The sequence below is a fragment of the Rhopalosiphum maidis genome, chromosome 2 (genome assembly GCF_003676215.2).
Source record: "Rhopalosiphum maidis isolate BTI-1 chromosome 2, ASM367621v3, whole genome shotgun sequence".
NCBI classification, from domain to species: Eukaryota; Metazoa; Arthropoda; class Insecta; order Hemiptera; family Aphididae; genus Rhopalosiphum; species Rhopalosiphum maidis.
Window position 1 is genome coordinate 37,103,864 of NC_040878.1, and position 20,422 is coordinate 37,124,285.

The 20,422-nt window shown below is 29.5% G+C and overlaps 2 protein-coding genes across 2 annotated transcripts; both read left to right on the forward strand.

Moving 5' to 3' along the window:
* Nucleotides 1–379: 379 nt before the first annotated feature.
* LOC113554512 (RNA polymerase II degradation factor 1-like) lies at nucleotides 380–12,072 on the forward strand. Its single transcript, XM_026958394.1, has 5 exons — nucleotides 380–513; nucleotides 6,479–6,805; nucleotides 8,306–8,449; nucleotides 9,812–10,009; nucleotides 10,339–12,072. Exons 2-5 carry the CDS (start codon nucleotides 6,482–6,484, stop codon nucleotides 10,864–10,866), a joined length of 1,194 nt encoding a protein of 397 aa, XP_026814195.1. The 5' UTR covers nucleotides 380–513; nucleotides 6,479–6,481; the 3' UTR covers nucleotides 10,867–12,072.
* A 3,895-nt stretch (nucleotides 12,073–15,967) lies between these two features.
* Nucleotides 15,968–17,628, forward strand: LOC113554129. Its single transcript, XM_026957836.1, has 2 exons — nucleotides 15,968–16,183; nucleotides 16,824–17,628. The coding sequence occupies exon 2, from the start codon at nucleotides 16,926–16,928 to the stop codon at nucleotides 17,580–17,582; it is 657 nt and encodes a 218-aa protein (XP_026813637.1). The 5' UTR covers nucleotides 15,968–16,183; nucleotides 16,824–16,925; the 3' UTR covers nucleotides 17,583–17,628.
* The last annotated feature ends 2,794 nt before the right edge of the window (nucleotides 17,629–20,422 follow it).

A 20,422-nucleotide genomic window follows, 5' to 3' on the forward strand; every position in this document is an offset into this window, starting at 1 on the left:
AACTATATACTATACCGTTGTAAAACCTTTCATTAATTTTTCGTTATAATAATACTACTCATAATAAATAATTATTTTTTATTATTTTAATATTTATAAGTTATAGTTTACGTAGCACATGTTAATAAACTATATTAACACTGATGTTTGATATTTCCACCACCACTGTGCACCAACGTAAATAGTAAATACAGTATAGTACAATGGTATATGTATACGATAATAATAAATAATATTATTATAATGAAAAATACCTCTACCGATAATATAATCGTTATTAAATAATCGCCGCGGCCGAATATGCATTATAATATATAGTGGGAGGCTGAAAAAAGAGAATGGTGTCCAGATGAAAGTAAAACGGTGGTTATAGTAAGGAACCACACGAGCGCAAGACGTATTATTTTGACAGAAACGGTCTGCCAACGTACTCAACCAGATCGCTCTTGACAGTCAGTCCACAGTCCGTCGTCTTCCTGTCCGCAACACGAGAACACGGACCGAAATCGTAACGTGAGTACCTGCATCTATGCTATGTTTTCCTTACAATGTACTTACACTTAACGTGTTCGTACTTCGCAGTCGTATATGCTTAGGAATAAAATAATATTTTAAGTACTGCACATTATTAAATGCAATGTACGTCTTATATTGTGGTCAGTGTCCGAATCACGCTCAAACGGCTCAACTACTGTAATAGGTACATATTATAATACTACGATATTATTTTAGACGCATGTCCGCCAAAAATACGGTGCAAGTATCATAACAATTTTTTTAAAATTCCAAAAATTTTATCAAATAAATAAGCAAACGATTTAATTTAATTCACGTATGATAAATGTATTGTATTATTGTTTTGAATATAAAATAAAATTTTAGTCCATTATAAAAGAAAAGGTATTACATATTTTTAACATTATTAGACAATTTAAATAATAATTTACTATATTAGGCACGTAAGTAATTTAGTTTTAAGAATCAACTTTTGTTTAGGATTGGTCTTATCTGGTATTACGTGTGAAAAAATTTGGATGTTCAACTCACTTCACTATCCTTATTTTAAATTTTTATTTTTAAATTTTTTTTCTGTTACGTATATTTATTATAAATTCTATTGTTTATGCATTTGACAATTTGAAAAAAAAAATAAACTATACATATTCTATGTTTTTTTCGCTGGTTTAGAATCGAATTTAAATTTTCTCCAATATATTTGAGTTAACTATATCAAATTCATTAAAATAATTCATAATTACATTGATTATAAGTGCTTACTGTCATACTTACGTATGTCTTATGTCTTATGTCTTACTTAGCCAAACTAACTATAGAAATATTCTAAACTATTCGAGAATACATAGTATTTGTTTATACAATTTAAAAATTACATCGTTATTAAAGTATTCTAATTTTTTCTAAGACAATGTATAGGAAGTATGAACTTATTGATACAAATAATAATAAATAATATTAACATATTAATTATTGATCGATAAGGAATAAAAAAAGAAATGTAAGAAAATTTAAGTATGTTTTATTTTTTTCAATAATATTATTTATTTTAAAATTATGTAAAGGTATGTGTTATATGTCTCTAAAAAATTACCTTTTTATAAGTTCTTCAGATAACTATATACCAGAATACCTACTATACATTCTTGTAGTACCTATCAAATATGAATAAGAGAAAGACATAGTTCAAAAATTCCTTGCCGAAGTGCCTTCATTGGAAGGTCTTTTCGTTCGTGTATATTATATTAAAGTCACTAAATTGTCTTATAACATTTACACTTATTGTAAAAATGTATTAATAGATTGTGTAATAAAAAAATGAATGTTGAGAAAAAAAACTAATATGATTAACTGCTCAAATGTTCAAAATAATATATTTATGCTAAATAGTTTTTATAAGTCAGCATAAATTGCATAAATATTTTAAGTAAAGATTAGTCTCCATTGTACCTATAATTCAACTATCTTATTAGTATAATTTAATTTCTGTTGTATATTGAGATGAATATTTTAAGTATCACTACTTTTCTAAAGAATAACTAAAAAAAAAATACCTAATACCAATTATATACGTGTATGAAGAAAGCAAACAATATAATATGTTATAAAACAAGATTTAAAATGATTAAAAGTTACAATAATTATACGCGGATGAGATTTATCAAATAAACATGTTTTTGTGGTTTCTTATTTTCAAATCGTTGAACTTGTTAAACATTTTATCAATTATTGGTATTAATCGGAGTAAATGTTATACATTTTATTTAGGAAAACATTTTTTTTATATATATAATGAAGGTGTGTTATTTTTAATTATTTTACCTAAAGTAGGTATTAGTATGCATGCACGATACTAACAAGTATAATTGACATTTACTTAAAGCATTATCATAGTATAAATATTTAAAATTTTTAATTTAATTCGTATATTTTATAGGTACTTGATATTTTAGTCTTATTAGTTATTTAAATTTTATTTAAATTGACAATTATACAAATACTTTATTTGTAAGTTATACCTATGTTGTACTTTATAACATACCATTAATCGATATGAATACTTAAGAATACAAAAAACAGACATCTAACTTTAAGTAAAAAATAATAATTTGTTCTAATTTATAACATAATTAATATCTACATTAATTGTTTTCTGACGGCTAACATAGCTTAAACGCATCAGTGTTAAAGTCAGTGTTTATCTATTTAAAACTTTTTCTGAAATTGATCTCACTGACTGGAGTTTAAAAACATGATTTTTATTGCATATTATTTGTTTTCAAGTTTTTTCATTTCGTTTATGTAACATAATATATTCACATTCAATGGTGTAAACTAAAAACAAGAATTCATGTTCTAATATGATATTATGATATTATGTTATGTGTGATGTAATTAAATAATTTTTCTTAAATTTTTTAATGAATATAATATATAATGCAACACTTTCTCTAATAACGTAGTACAAATATATGACCGCAACCTTGATATATGTTTACAATTTAAAAGAAAACAGAGCAGACTAATCTAACCAATGGTTTTCCACATAAATATTGTAATAACAATTAATAAACATTATTGTATGCATCATTTGTTTATTTTAAACCACATTCTTACAAACTCTCACTGCAACATGCCATTGATTTTTCAAATAAATTGTTTTCTTTCTGTCGCGCCAACAAAAATAATGTGCCTATTTGTTCAGATCTCACATCTATATTATGGAATATATTTAAGAAATCACACTTCAAACTATCGGTTTCGTCAATCGAACGAAAATACAACGCGCATCGTTAAGCATTACGTGTATAAAATGTCGTCAATATGAACAAGACAGTTGATTTTCGTCCCGACGTTCTCTCTTTCAGAGTCAATTAATTTTACAATTTTTTTCTCTTTTCCGTACAATGTACAAACATGTCATCACTGCAATAGGTATCCTATAGTACCTTTATTATGTATGTTAACCAGTATCTGTGTTGATTGATTGCTGTACACATTTACAGGCTCGTGAGTGCCTGATTGAGTTATATCTACCTATGTCTTCAAAGATGGTTGCAAAACTTCACATCATCGGATGAAATATATACGATCATGATGTATCGTAAATACTATCATCGGGACTCCTGCATGTATATGCATGAATCATGAATGTATTAATATAGTACATGGTTATAGATCGTGACTATAGGGTTTGCTCATATATATATATATTATATGCATATAGTCGATATCAATTATATTATATAACAGTTTTCTCATGCCCTAACGATGACCCACAAAAATATCAAATGAAAAAAATTTGCTCATCGAGTGAAATTGAAACACTTTAACCGCAGATCGGCTCGCATTTGTTGTCGTCGCGCTGCAGAACGGAATCACACTTCATTACATTAATAATATTACTGTTGGTCTAATGGGATGACGGTCGGATGGCAAAGGATTTTTCTTAGTAGAAATCAACGTAAGCCTCTCATTATTTCAAAAACTATTGAGGTTTTGGAAAACATTTTTTTACATAATTTTAAGTCTTTAAAAATGATATTTTTCTAAAAAACAATAATATATTTTTACTATTTATTATCGTTTTAATTTAAAACCCTTTTTAACGACAATATTTTAATCAGTATTTTCTGAAATAACGAGTGTCTAAGGTAAATGGATCGCCCCGCATTTCATAATATACCTATTAAATACATGCGTTTATTGATTATTGTATATATTTTTAATATTATTTTCGACCATATTATGTGTGTGACGCGGTCGTCGCATTTACACGCTTAGATCATATGAGCGATTTTTTGGCATAGCGAATCACTGCAGCAGAGAAAGCACGTTATTGTTATCAAGATTAACGAAAACAAACCAAAAATAACGTCATTCAGATAAAACATCCGAGATATCGTGTAATGCAGTCACTATTATAATAAAGGCGTCTTACATAGATATAGCTACATTATTTTCCCATAGGATACACGCGTGGGATCTCTAAATCGCTCGCATCATAAATATATGCATATAATGAGAGAAAACGTTATCCGTCGTTTGATTAAGTATTGTCGTCGAATTCTACAGCAATTATAGAAATAATCGCATCGTTAGCTTCGATTTTCAAAGATTACGAAATTAAAAAAAATCAAATCATCAATTAACTTCATTCATCATAGACCACACTACCGCATTTCTGTTTGTATTTTTCTCTATAAATTTGTAAGTGTATTTACCTACCGGACGAAAAACGGAACAATTATAATACAATGTTCACGTGATACTTATGCGGTTTTTGTGATAACGTCAATACTGTGTGTTGTCTGCTAGCCGTTATTTCATAACACGAGTTTTGTGTAAATATAATAAATGTAGATGCTTGTATATAATGGTAAGATTTTAGGAATATATAAGACTTAGTATACCTATCGGGAAAACAAATTATATAATTTAATTCTACATGATCCGATATGATCATGTTGTACAATTTAATTAATATATCCATTGCTATTTTAATGATACATATTATAATATTCTGATTTAAATTCAAAACAAATTAGGATATAGCTTATTCGGTGGATAATTACCTCATAATATTATAGTTAACTACTTTTAGGGTGTCTTCGTGTCTTCCGTCTAGGGTGAATATAAATACCTACTATGTATATTAAAATTAAAATAAATATTTTCGTTATAACCATTACATTGTTGTAAACACTTGGACATACAGGGACACGGTAGAATGTTTGGGTTCAGAATAATCTTGTAACATTAAAATAAGCTTATCGGAAAACGTTACTAAAACATACAAGCGCACGACACGCAGTGCATAAAATTCAACCGGCAAGTCACGTTTGGTATGTTGTCGTCCAGTATTATGTAAAATATAGCAAAGATGGCTATGACCACGTATTCCTCAGATTGGTGAGATTTATGTGCATCATGCAAATAATCTGTTGAATAATTTTACTTTAAGCTACCTATGTACCGCGATGCTTGTGCAGAACGTGATTCGGCCGCATAATTGTTATGTGCTGGTAATATATTCGCGTGCCATAGTACATGTTTTAATATGCGAATAACAAACGAGACGTTTGCCGCTAGAATACGCGAGACACGAGTGCAGTGATGGAAATACGATTGTTTTTCCAAAAGGGTTAGCCGAGTATGTTTTATATTTTACTTAATTTTATTGTAATTCATAAATAATTAAAAATGTATATTATATATACTTTATAATAGTTAAAAATACAATAACATAATATAATTTCAATACTATGAATCATACTCTACACATTTTCGGGTTTCGTTCACTTGTTTATTTGTAGTTGTATTTAATTGTTAAAGGTAGGTAGGTACTCTATAAGATTTTGAATTACAACGTCGCTATTGCAGTCCTATATATAAGTAGTTATGTTATACAATATATAATAAATATTATATAATAAAATATACTATGCATGGGTTGTACGGATATACTCGACTGAATTATGTAATATGTCACCATAGCGGATCAAACGCGTGCACGGAAGGAAGAGGCGTTAAACATAATATGAGATCGATTCTAACTTTCAACTTCATAATCCTACACAGCATCACGTGACAATATTAAACGTGTATTTAATTCGCGTAATTTAAACCATGGACTTAAACAACCCATGACTTACAATTATTATACTCGTATAATAGGACAAGACCAATATGATGGGTAGGGGAACTTGGTCCGGGTGGAAGGATAAAGCGAAATAGGCGTTATCGCCTCCTCGTATTCGTATAAAATATTATTATTCCTAAGTCGTATAAGTCTGCACCACTGCTACAGGATACGGCTGTTATGTATACTGAGTACTGACCACGATTAAGATGTCGAGGAGATCGTATATATAAATAAATAATTATGCGTTGATATTATCGTCGTCTACGTTTTATTTTACTCAAATTTATAGTTTTTTTACTTTTTTGTTTATCTCTTTAGAATATGAAGACCGCTCCAGTATTGTGCGCGGCAGCTTTCGCGTTAGTGCTGCAGGCCATGTGCGCGACCGCAGCCGGCGGCGAACGTCAGCAACAGCAACAGTTACCGCTGTTCTTCCAAGCGGGCCGGCCATTCAACGCGCCCGGCGCCCCATTGCCCAAATTCGTGGGAATCGCGGGTAACCAGCCACCGCAGGCATTCCGTTCGGTACCGCCGCAGGTGGACGAAGAACAGGAGGACGAGGAACAGCGCAACGACGACGAACCACACCAGCGCAACGTGCTCGCTCCCACGCCGCTGCCGTTCAGACCGCAACCGACGCCACAGGTACCGTATATAGACACGTCATATTCATATATGACTGATTACAGTCATAATAAGTATACTTATTATGCTTACTTACTACTAAGTAGTTACATTTTTGTTGATATACAAGTTGACATTTATAGGAGTATTAAAATCAAAATTCGGGCGAGTAATGAAAAAAGGGGGTTCTCATTTAAAAAACAGAATTTTATATCGCTACAAGAATTTCCATAAGTAATACAAAACATTTCAATAATTTGAAAATATGTTCTTAAAGTATATTAGAAAATTACAAAACTCGTGATATGAATAAATGTATTATTAAATGAAAAATGGGGGTGAACATGATTGATGAATCATTCTGAATAATGCCTGTATAAATTGTATACCGCAAACAGAACTCGGAGGTATACCGGTATAGACACTATAGACATGTAATCCGTTACTATCAAACAAGATAACGACCGCCACCAGATTACTATAAGCAGTATATAAACCCAATTTTTATCTCTCGTCATCGATCTATACTTAAATTCGATAGTGTAATAGTATATATTTCGTTATATTATGTAAAAATATACTTACGATCCAATGTTTACTATAGTATCACAATTATAAATTATGTAAACATTTATAAGTTAATAAGTGACTGTGAATAATATAATTAATATTTATTATTTTATAATTAAGTTTGTATAATACTGTGACGCCATTAGCGTAAATATTAGTATTACATTCACAGACATTATAATAATACAGTATAGGTACTAACACAGATAAAATAATTGCTTTTCATAATTATTATACTGTGATGAAATTTAAAATTAAAAAGATTGATTTCGATGAAAAAGAGAGGATATAAGCGTTATACCTGACTTGGCGATAAAGGGAAACGTGTAATTTCGTAGGACGAAAATGTAGTAGACTTTTGGATAACTTGTATAACACCACTAACGATATGTTACTCTTAACGTTACCGATATTTATACCTTTTAAGACTTTTCAGACTTCGCGACGTGGCATCTAACCAGCTATTATACCGCACACAATTACCCGTGGCTTAATTATAGTTACTGCGCCACAGCTAGACGAGGTATATATAAAACAGCGGCCTTGCGTGCCGTCACTATTATTCGACAAATTTGTTTTTGAGCACAGCGCGTTGAACTTAATTACTTCGTAATTTATATAGTACACATAATAATTAGCTTAATCTTTCGAATGATGTAGAAAAACTGTAAGTCGCAAGGTTGCGCTCGTTAGATTTTGTACATCATACTATATATAGGGCATCGACGCGTCTAACCAATCGACCCGTGTCGACCCGTAAGTTTCTGAATGCACCAGGCATGATTTCGAAACGCAGTTACTTTTAAATTTTAATGAAATATAATATGATATACCGCCGTCCGACCAACGACGTAAATTCTTCCGATTATTGATTTGTCCGAATTATATATTATGCAATAATTAGTAAGTGTATTTTTAACCAACGTGTGTTTTGTAACATGACGTTTGCAGTTCAATCAATTCCGAGCTTCTCCGTCGCCGTCCCCACAGACCTTGCAGCCGATCCGCATTAACAGGCCCACCGAAACTCCGATCAGAAGACCACAGCCTCCGACGCCGTCGCAGTTCAAATCACTGGCCAGTCAACCGTTGTCGGTAAGTTTCGCACGTTTTATATTCATATGGTTCTGCTTACTAGTGAGCAGTGAACAAATATTTTATATGGAAACTATTTTAATAATATTTTATTTTTAATACGTAATAATATTCTAGATAAAATGTCTATTATCACACGTCACGTTATTTTCCAGCTATAAACGTAGGTAATATAGCAGTGTAGCTTATTACAGACATCCTCTGCGAAGGTTTCGATGGATTCGAACCGCGGTCGCGGTGGTCCTACCTATTTTAATACCGTTTTTACTTGAAATATATAGGTACCTTTATTATTGTATCGATATAAACCAGTCTAGCGTAAAGTGAATCGATGTTTGAATACTACTATGCGTCCATTGTGTCCGCGATGAAAATCGACATTCCTGAAAATATTGTTAATGATATAATACTTTTTATGACGCTGTTATTATGTCACTCGAGTCCGGCATATTTCCAATGGACACCGTGCCTAAATCTGTGTTACAATATTATATTATAACGTTATCAACAGTCTAAACAAAAATAATAACACGAATGATAATATATACCTATATAGTATATATATATATATATACTATTATCGACTGTAACGTGTTTACGATGATATATCACTGAACAACGTGTTTTTTATCTACTGATTACAATGCAATTCGTTCAGCAATAAATAATTGTATGTGTTTGTGTTGAATAATGTGAAACGGCGAAGAGTTAATATAATACCCGAATACATACTATTGTAATGTGGGCTATAACGATTATTTTTTAAATAAAATGTGCTTACGTAACACGCTGATTCCATGACAACTTATTATAACATAAATTTGTTTATTTAAAAAGATATATTTAATATTATACATATAGCTGTATGATAAATGTACCTATTTGTATGTATACACTATATACATATTACCTATGCACAATCGTTTGAAAAATAATTTAAATAACTGTAATAGATTATTAATTATTTAAGGAATAAATCCAGCGATAAGAAATTTTATAACTCTCACTGCCAGCGATGGTCGTACCTAATAAGTAATAATAATATATAGGAACTATTCCCATACAATATAAAATATATTATAGGACTATGTTATATTAGTACTATTATATTACTAATTCTAGGTTTACGGGATCACACGGCGTTCAGTATAGGCAATATTGGTTCTTTTGTGTGTTGGATATTCAAACATGTATCATTTTATTTCCGGAACTCTTTTAATCTTAATACTAATTGTTTTTATTAACGTTGATTGATTTGAATAATATATTATAAATACTATATACTAGTACCTATCAAACACTATATATATATATATGGCCCAAAAATATAATTACTTACATTTAATCAATATTGTATTACAGGAAGAAGCCCAAGAATTAGAAGAAGAAAAAGAAGAACCCGACCGTCTTACCCAACTTTTGCCCCAGTCCAAATTCACTTGCGGTGACAAAAAGACCGGTTATTATGCTGACGATGGTTTGGACTGTGAAGTGTTCCATTACTGTCAAGATGGCGCTAGACACTCTTGGATATGTCCGGAAGGTTTCGTTTTCCACCAGGTGAATTGAACAATAAATACTATTAAGACCCAAAGTTAATTTCAATTTAACTATTACCATTTTTAGTAGCCTTTTTCTTAAAATAAGCGGAATTCTTTTAAACGCGTTTGACAAGTAAAACTCGTAATTTTATCCCTTGTAATCGAGTCTAATCGATTATTTCAACACCTTTATTATATTTTATTATTATTTAGTAATAATAAAATTAATTATTTTTAACTATATTATTTAACTTACGCAGTGAGCGACAATCGATTTTTTCTCTAATAATCGAAGAAGAAAAATTTGCGTTTATTACCTATTATATTATATTATAATTTAATCCGCAGGTACATCTAATCTGCATGCCACCGAGCAGCGAGAATATTTGCAAACAGTCGACGCAGTACCACTTCGTCAACGATTTCCTGTACAGGCCAGTGAACACCGAGGAAGCCAACTCCCGACCGAACGTGACGCTCAGATACGGTGACAGGTACTACCCGGGTAGCAGTTCCGAGGCGGGCGAGGAATACGACCACGACGAGGAGGCGCCGTCGCAGAGACCACAACAGTTCAGACAGAACCCAGTTCCCAGACAGCGTATTCAACTGCAGCAACAGCCCCAGCCCACGCAACAGCACATTCTGTCCACCCCGCGCCCAGTGCACGTACTGCAACAGCAACAATTGCAGCAACAGCAGCAGCAACAGCAACAGTTCGCCCGACAACCGTCGCCCAACCAAGTGTTCCATTCGTCCGAGGAGATCAACATACCGTTGCAGCAGAGGCGACCGGTGGTGTTGCAGTCGCAGCGACCCAACTTCCAACAGCAACAGCAACAACAGCAAAACGACTTTGACTTCAGAAGGAAGTAGTGAACGTTACATAAGAATGAGCGACGCTTCGACGATACGCGTAAATCGCCGATGAGGAGTGTCCGTATATACTTAGGTTTATCGTTTACGTAATAGGTTATAAAAAATAATATTTATCATTTTTTTTTTTTTTTTAGTAACACTAGAGTGAGAACATTCTATTGTACATGTATATGTATATATATATATATAATAATTATATATATATATATTATTGTTAGGTTAAACCCGTCACGAAATTTTTTAAATTAGGACTTGTCTTATTATGATATGTTGACGGAGAGAGCAATGAATAGGATTTATTACATTATTAGCACACGCCACACACACTACAGTTTGCGAATAATCCACTAATACAAACACTCGATATTTTTTCTTTCGAATTTCGTACATGTCTATAAACACAATATTAAATCGGCTAAATTCCTGTACACAGAAAGATCCATACTTATATGTTTGTGTTTCAATAATACTTGCTGTCTGTACTATATGTAGGCGGTGTATACTTTCATTGAAAATACGATATGATACAAGCCAATACTGTTTATAAAATATTTTTCTTGTTTTTTAACCAGTGAGTAGATATTGTCAACTGATTTTTTTAAAGTACGCTCCGCAACATTTATAAAACGAATCTGCACCATTTCCGTACTGTGAACAAATAACGATACGTGCAAATACTATTGACAAAATTAAATAGGTAGGTACCTACTTTCGATTGTGAGTTTATTAAACTATGATATAATACATATTATTATGTATCATAAATTGATATTTAAAAAAAAAATAAAAATATTTCTACTCTTTATTGCATGCGTTGCACATGCCATTATGCAAAAATAATTGTGTACTTATCAATTGTTTATATTTAATTATTTCATTGTATTTTTATTATGCTATATTGCTATTTTAAAACTATACGAGTAGTTCATAAATATTAAATTGTGTATTATTTAATAATTTATGCTTAGAGTACCGATACATATCATATATAGGCTTGACAGTAAATTTTTACGTCGTCATTGAAAACCTGTACCTATGTAATCTAGATTCAAACGTTCTTTAAATTATTTTCAGTGAACTAAAAGTATCTGTTTGACTTGATTCTTTTTTTTTGTTTAGTTGCATATTTTAGTATGTAATACATAGGTATACTTAATATTTTTAAATTTGTTATTTATAAATAAAAAAAATTAATTTACAGTACCTTTGAAATTGCTTCGTGCTGCCAATATTTCTTTTATAATACAAATGTAATCATATAAATTATAATATTATTATTGTGTTTTATAATTTTATTAAATATCATGTTAACGTTAATAAAACGTTTGTGATTTAAAGAAGAAGAAATGTTTATTGTTTTTGTACAAATATTACATTGCATTTCCATCCTTTCTGATTATAATACAGATGAGTAAATCTTATTTTTTTATAACTTGTAAACTACCAAGGATAGAAAATCCATTAGACACGATAAGATTTTGAGGCCACATGAAAAATTAAAAAATTTTATATTAATACATTAATTATACAATAAAATTACGATAATTTTTTTTTTAAATATTGAATATAATAAGTTTAATATATTTTTCATGGCCCGTTCTTAAAAAAGGTAATTTTCGCACGTAGCGTTCAAATAATTTACCACGCCTACTACAGTATTAAACTATCAAACAATAAAGAGAACTAAGAAAATGTATTTTACCCTTAGACACATATAGATAATTTGGGTATTTAAGTTTAAGTGAGCCCTGTTACTCTTACGATCAGTGTAACCCAAATTGAGCACAAAACCCTACTTCCTAATCTGAACATTAAAAAATAATCATTTTAGAACGAGACCCGCGACTACCCGACTACCCGAGTGATTATTGAGTTATTTTATCATATATTATATATAACACTACCATACTCATTACTCAAATTATAATCTATGATAATGATAATAAATAACATTATTTGTAAAATACAAATTAATTAAAAATCAGAAGGATATTACTCGTAACTTACCGCATTTTTGGTTGCCATATCTTACAGCTCAGTGCTCATCATCGGTTCTTACTATAAAAATTAGTACATTTATTGATATATATTTTATATTTTTTACGTATATATTTACGAGTTTACGATGAACAATTATTGTAAATTTCTTATAAACTCGATATTTGGCGCCTATTGGCGGTCGTTCAATTTTTTCATTGTTTTGTTCGTTTCCCATTGGTATGCAACTGTTTTTCTTGATTTAGATAGTGCTTCTTTGCTCTGGACGTGTCTCACGTTGAATCTCTTTTTCAATGAATGAAAATACATTTGGGTGAGTGGAACAGATTTTTGAATTAAGTTTTCCATCAAACAATTCGCAACGATGTGTAAGGTCGCTCTGAAGTAGATGAAAACTGTGGTCTTATTTTGGGCGGGAAATCACAGTCATTGGGTCTTTAGAGTATTATTACATAACGCCCAGCTATTATAATATAAGTAGACTACAGTTATTATCTAACAAGTAACATGATTGAATTTTTTTGTGAAAATGTGACTACAAATTACTTAATATATATACGAAGCGATGATAATGCACAATAATATATTACACGTACACTAGACACTCGCAATAATAATACGCGTTATAATAATATATTGTCATGCGACTATTTTACCAAGGCCGTGTGTGTATTTTACAAGTATATATGATCGCACATTTCATAGACTCGTAACCCACAACATGCAATACACGCATCACCCACACGCATCACTAACTTTCGGAGCTTTTACAACTTTTGGCAATAAATGTAATATATATTCAACGAACAGAGCTGGCCATTTTAGGTATAATATAATATACCTAGTAATATAGTGTTTTCGTGATTAAACGTATTATGCTCTGAGAATCTCGATCAAACCTTGAAACCTATATGTAACGCGCAGTAATCTATTTTATAGACGTCAGTCTCTTCGACTGTGGTTTCATCACTGCACGCAATAGTACACTCTTTACGCGCAGTAGCTCGCACGAGTCGCACGTGTAGTGTAGTGGAGGAATATGAACATCAATACTGGTGTAAGATTTTCGTGCGACACCAGTCGAATTTAGATCAAACCGTTTTCGCATTCATCGTCCACGAGTGCGTATAAGTGATGCGACGAAGGTCCAATGAAACGAGTTTTCATTGTGTCTCGTAACTCGTATAGGTAAATGTTTGGTGTACAGCCACAACGTTTCCGCTATTTCAGATATTTTGTTTGGCAAGTTTAAAACAACAATAATCATAAGATACTTACTTACTGGTTTGAGGCGATTGTCACATTCCACTCGATTACATTTACACACAATATATAGTATATTTATACAGAGTAATTCGCCAAGCACGCTCACCCCTTTTTTTTGTTCAATAATGCAGTTATTTAAGATATGATTGTTGTTTTTTAACGATTTCCATTCTCGTGAAATCGAACTCAATAAAATGTATTCGAATAATTTTTAAACAAAATGCTAATATACAAAATACAAATGTATTATAGAATAATTTATATTTATTTTAATATATTACTACGCCAGGTGATTTTATCATCACGAACCACTCATTATTTGAAAAAGTATTGATGATTTTGAAAAAAAATATATATGTAAAATAAATTTAAAGTATTTAATCAATGTAATTTATTCCAAATAAAATTAATATATTATATTTATTTATTAACATATTATAATAAATAATAAAATAATATTTCATACAAAATAGGTACATTAGTTATTTTAAATTAATTATGCTATTCAAGCTTATACCTTTTAGTTTTTATTTTAGAAAATCTATTTACTGCTTCGTCTAAATGTATTTTATTAGCATCTTTTTTTTTTATCGCTATGACCATTAAATCACTTAGATAATCGTTTGTCACCCATTGAAGATATAATATTTAAGCACTATGCTAAGTGTAACCTTAAGTAGTCTGTAACAACATCACAGAAATGTTAGAAATATAGAATTATTTTAAATTACAAGCATAATTGTATAATGGAATACCAACATACGCCGATACGTACCTATTATATATTTATATATACCTATATTTATATTTTATTATATCGCATTTATACTTACTAACGAAAAAACATTATCTGGAAAGTTGAAAAAGGCTTTGATCATATAGTATTATTATAAACGTATAAACGTATAGTTCATGCTATAATCTAATAAGAATCTAAAAATAATAAATATTATGCATTATTATTTATTATCTATATACATACATAATAATATTATATTATATATTTATATTTTATAACTACGCATTACATAGTATTCATAACAATTAATAATATATTTTTATTTTTATTCGTAGGACCATAAGCCATCGCCCGTGCGCCGTCGGCGCATTGTAAATTTTAATCCAGGCCAAAATAGCTCGGAAAAAATAGGGGAGCCAAAATATACCCTGCACCCCCCCCCCCAAATGGCGCTCCTAGTGCCGAAGGTGGCGCATTGATCAAATTTCAATGGCACGTGAAAAAATTGTTATAAGAAATTCAAAGAAACAAATTATATACATTTTAAAAATTTTTATTACAACAAAATGGTGTGCTTACTTAATAAAATAATATATAATAAATCAATAACTTTATTTTTATCCTTAGAAAATGTAATTTCCTTGGGTACGTAAAAAATGTTCAAAATCTTAATTGGTAAAATTTGGCACTTGACCTCAAAAAGGTTCGTCACCTCTGATCTATGGGTTCTACCTATATTTGTTTCATTCATAGTATTTTTCTATTTATTCCGAATAAAAGACAATTTACAATCGTGTAACTTAAAATACAATACCGACTATTGTTTTTTACACGTATATGTTTTCATTACCAAAATACCAACCATATTATGTTCCTACACGGCATACGCCCTAGTACCCTACTCTCATTACATTACTTTACTAATGGGCAATGGTTCCATAAAAATAATGATTATCAATTTGTTATCAACAGTTATTCTTATCATTTCGGTAATATATCACAAAATAGAAACATAAATACTGTAAATGTTCAAATAGCAGCTGTTACAGACTATACAAATGACCTCGATCGTTTTGTTTTGGATTAGATTAACAATACTTTGTTGTTGTTATTGTGATTTTTATTTTTTAACTTTTGAGTACATCAAAAATAAAGTTCCTTTTTTTTATTATTAAAATTTACATTGGTATTAGATTTTATTAATTTTTTTTATTAAATGTTTAGTAAATATTAAGTGTAATCTTTAACCATTATTTCATCAGTTAGAACCCAAGGAAATAATTTTGATAAATAACACTGTTCAGTATTATGGTAAGTCAAACAATTACTAATGTTGTTATATTTATATTATTTGCTTATATACTTTAGAACACTATTACTGCTAGATGATATATTAACGGGTTTAAATCCACGGTTAATTTAATTTTTATTGGTAAATAAAATAATTCAAACTATCAGCAAGTAAGTGAGTCCTTGAATTTGTAATAATTATAAGACTTATAATATTACCATGTTTATAGTAATTATAATATTATGCATGAACTTCAAAATCAAAATAGTTTTACTGTTTTTTGTCAAAATACAAAACTCAATAAATTTATTCTTACTGGTATAAATACTCAAATTTACATGTTCTTTTTATATTCATTTATATTTGATACACAGTTCTATCAACATTTTTGATCATTTTATTCATAAATTCCTTATTAGAAAAGTTATCGACAAGAAATATTTTCACATTTTTGTGCTTGTAACCTATGTAATAAGTATTATTGTTATTAATAAGGATTATATATCATTATATTAATATACTTTGATATTGCTTAGCAATGTAACTATCAACACAATATGATATTGTCATTCTATTTGAGTTTAATTAACTACTTGGTTGTTATACTGAAATATGGTTGTTAATTCATTGTTAATTTAGACAATTTTTTTATTTTTTCAGGTTGTTTATATCTATAGGTATTATTACTTAATTTGAGACAACAGACATAATATTTCATAAAACACTATAGTACCGCATTGAAGACTAATTACTTGATCGAAAATGTCTTTTCAATCATTAGATCTTCTCTTACAACAAGCAGATGTATCGGAAAATAAAAATTTTACGAAAAAATCAGACAAGATTAATTTACAAACACCATTTGGCTTGAATGATTTGATGTTTGATGACAATGAGTTATATTCTTGTGATCAAGATATTACATCTTCAATGTCACAACTACATCTTAATAATCAAGTGACTGGTGAATGCCAAAACATATCAGATTATATAAGTAAACATTTATCATTATTATCTTCGGATGAACCTAAACTTTCAGTTGTTGAAAATACTAATAAAATTGAACCAAAACTACCTCTTTCTGACGTGAAAAATGGGTGTTTCAATAATATTAAATGTGAAGATAAAACTAACTCTAAGCAACCTCTAAACAATAAAAGTAGCTATATTAAAAAATACAAAATATTCCGTACTAAATCATTAGCTAAGGTGCGGAAATCACCTTTAGAAAAACCAGATTCAGGTTTAAGTTTAACATTGGGACGAAAATACCCAAAATCAAGTTTAAACTTAATGAATAATTATCTCTGTAATGTATTGATCGAAACGCGAAGCCGCGGGTTCAAATTTAACACCCCTTCTCCGGACGAATCAGTGTTATCTTGGATGGATATTGTTAGACAAATGCCCAATAAATAAATAAATAAGTGTTACTGTGCTCCTAAATAAATTATTTGTAATTTAATACTGTTATATGTATTATTTTAGCAAATTGATTAAAACTGAAAATGAATAATGAATAATAATGACAAGTGAAAAGTCATAAAATATCATTCAGTTTTTTTCAATAATCTCTTCTATAAATGTAATAAATGTAAATATATTTGTATAAATCATAGGAAAAGGTGTAATATGTTAGTTATTTACATAATTGTATATACTATGTTATAAATTAACAATTAATTTAATATTGACACTTTGAGATATTGTTAATTTTAAGATATTTATATTTTAAATAAATGGTGTATTTAATACCATGATTTTAATTATACATACCTAATCTGGTAGGTAGTTATTATAATGAATCACAATACTTAAAGTATTAAAATCTTTTGACTATATTATAACAGCTTTAAAATAAATAATAAGGTGGTGAGGTCACATTTTAAATAGAATTATATAATATTTTTTTTTTTTAATATGATGATTCATTCAGTTTAATAACTTATTATAATGTAAATATTATCTCTTAAGATATATTTTAATTAACTGCTTTCAGGATGCAATTATGTTTTAGTTAATATTTGAAGTCTTAAAAGCTCAGTTTGAACTCAAAAAGTTACTTGGAAAATATAAATAATAATTGTACGTAGTAACTAAAGACTGTGGCATAGCTAGGAATTCAAGAACTTTGATTTAAAATTTTTTTAAATTATAAAACATTCGAATGTCTTATAGATATTCTTATTACTCTTGTATAAACATTGTAAAGTTTTTACACTTTGTGAAAAATTATTTTTGTTTATACAATTTAAATAGTAATGACTACTGATTTATGATAAGTCATATAAGTGTGAAATTCGTTTATTAGTGTTGAAACTAATAAAAAAACTAAACTAAACTCCATGAAAATGAAGATTAGAGTTTCCTTCAGTGACATATTGACATAACTAAGATTTAGAATACTCATTATAAAATAAATGAGTCAGTTATGTTAAACACCACAATAATCATACTAGACAATATTTTGAAAAACATTTCAAAATTATTAGAAATAACATAATGTATCGTGTATTTGATTGTATCAAAATAAATACAAAGCATAGTCAATTTTATTTACTCGACAAAAAAAATATACTCAGTCAATGTGTTGAGACATATTTTTCTTACTCTGAAGCAAAAATTATACAATAATAATATCAACATTTTCCGACAAAAATATCTTAGATGTCTATAGAACGTACATACACAAATGTGTAAACTATTTTGTTGTTAAAAATGAATACCTATTACCAAACATTTTCAATTTTCATAGTTAAAGCTTGAAAATTAGGTTCCATGAAATTTTTACAGAACACAAAAAATTTATAGATCATTAAATTTTAATTTGAAACGAAAAATAATGTTTTTACTTATTTTATGTATTATATATATACTTAATTATTATTTATTTTACACATTGGAATTTTCAAAATATTAATATTAATTTTAAGCTATTTATAAAATTATAGCACGAACGATAAACCTATTCACGCTATTCTGGGATATATCGTATATATTACTATAATATAAATATTTATGCGATCTGTATTTGGCAAAAATTAGACCTTTAGCCGGGGACGTCATTTCAGGTACCTAACCTAGGACCTAGTTAGGTATTTTGGGTGTGCTACTTATCGAGCGGTCTGCGTTTGGACGAATTACCTTTTTAGTTTTTACCCGCATAATAAAAGTAATGTACTAATGTGTTTGGGTGAGTTTCTTATACCTAATGAGTTAAAAAAACAAGCTGGGATAAGTAAATGTCGGGCGATTTCAGAGTATGGGCGTAAAATTCGTGCATTATTTCATCAGGACGCAGGCCAATTGGAGCTATTTTAAAGTATAGGGTGCAACTGCACCCCCTCACCCCAAAAAAATGACACTCCTGCCTTTGGCTTTTTTTTAGCTATCTATAATCATTGATCATGAATACTATTTATTTATAATCTATAGGCATAGGAATTTTTGATTTTTTTTTTTACATAAACATCGATAAAAAATTATTCGCTGAGTTTTGGAAATTCAATATAATATCCCATTATAAACTATTTCTTTATAGGTATAAAATTATCAAAAGTACATGGCTATCATTTTTTTACATAGGTACCTACATTTGAAGTTCAACTATTATTTAGAAAATTCGTCAAAATAACAAATACTACAAACTATTTAAGTAAGTACCTACCTACTTTATAGTAAAAATGTATATAGTTAAAGTTTTAAAATTGAATCCAATGTTCCTCATAAGTTCATGCTGGAACTAAAAATCTATAACAAAACTCAAAAGTATATAAATAAGGTATAAATATCAAGTAAAGTACTCAGGCATAACTCTTGATAAAAGGCTAACCTGGGGCCCCCACCTAAAAGAAAAAAAGAAAATCAGCAAACAATAGACTACATCTCCTCCGACCACTCCTCAACTCCAAAATATCACTCCAAAATAAACTTATTATATATAAGTCAATCATAAGACCAGTCTGGTCTTATGGAATAGCAATATGGGGTCCGGCCAAGCCCTCGAACATTAGACCAATTCAGGCTTTCCAATCAATTGCGCTAAGGTTAGTTACCAAAGCCCCCTGGTACGTTTCTAACTTTACCTTACACAAAGACCTAAAAATAGCAACTACCACTGAACTAGCCATAGCAATGTACAAACGTTTTCACCAAAATTTAAACACGCACAGTAATACTTTAATATCAAACATGTCTACCTTCACCCTCCCAAAAAACCCATCGCGCAGACTAAAACGCCAATGGTGTAGAGACCTATT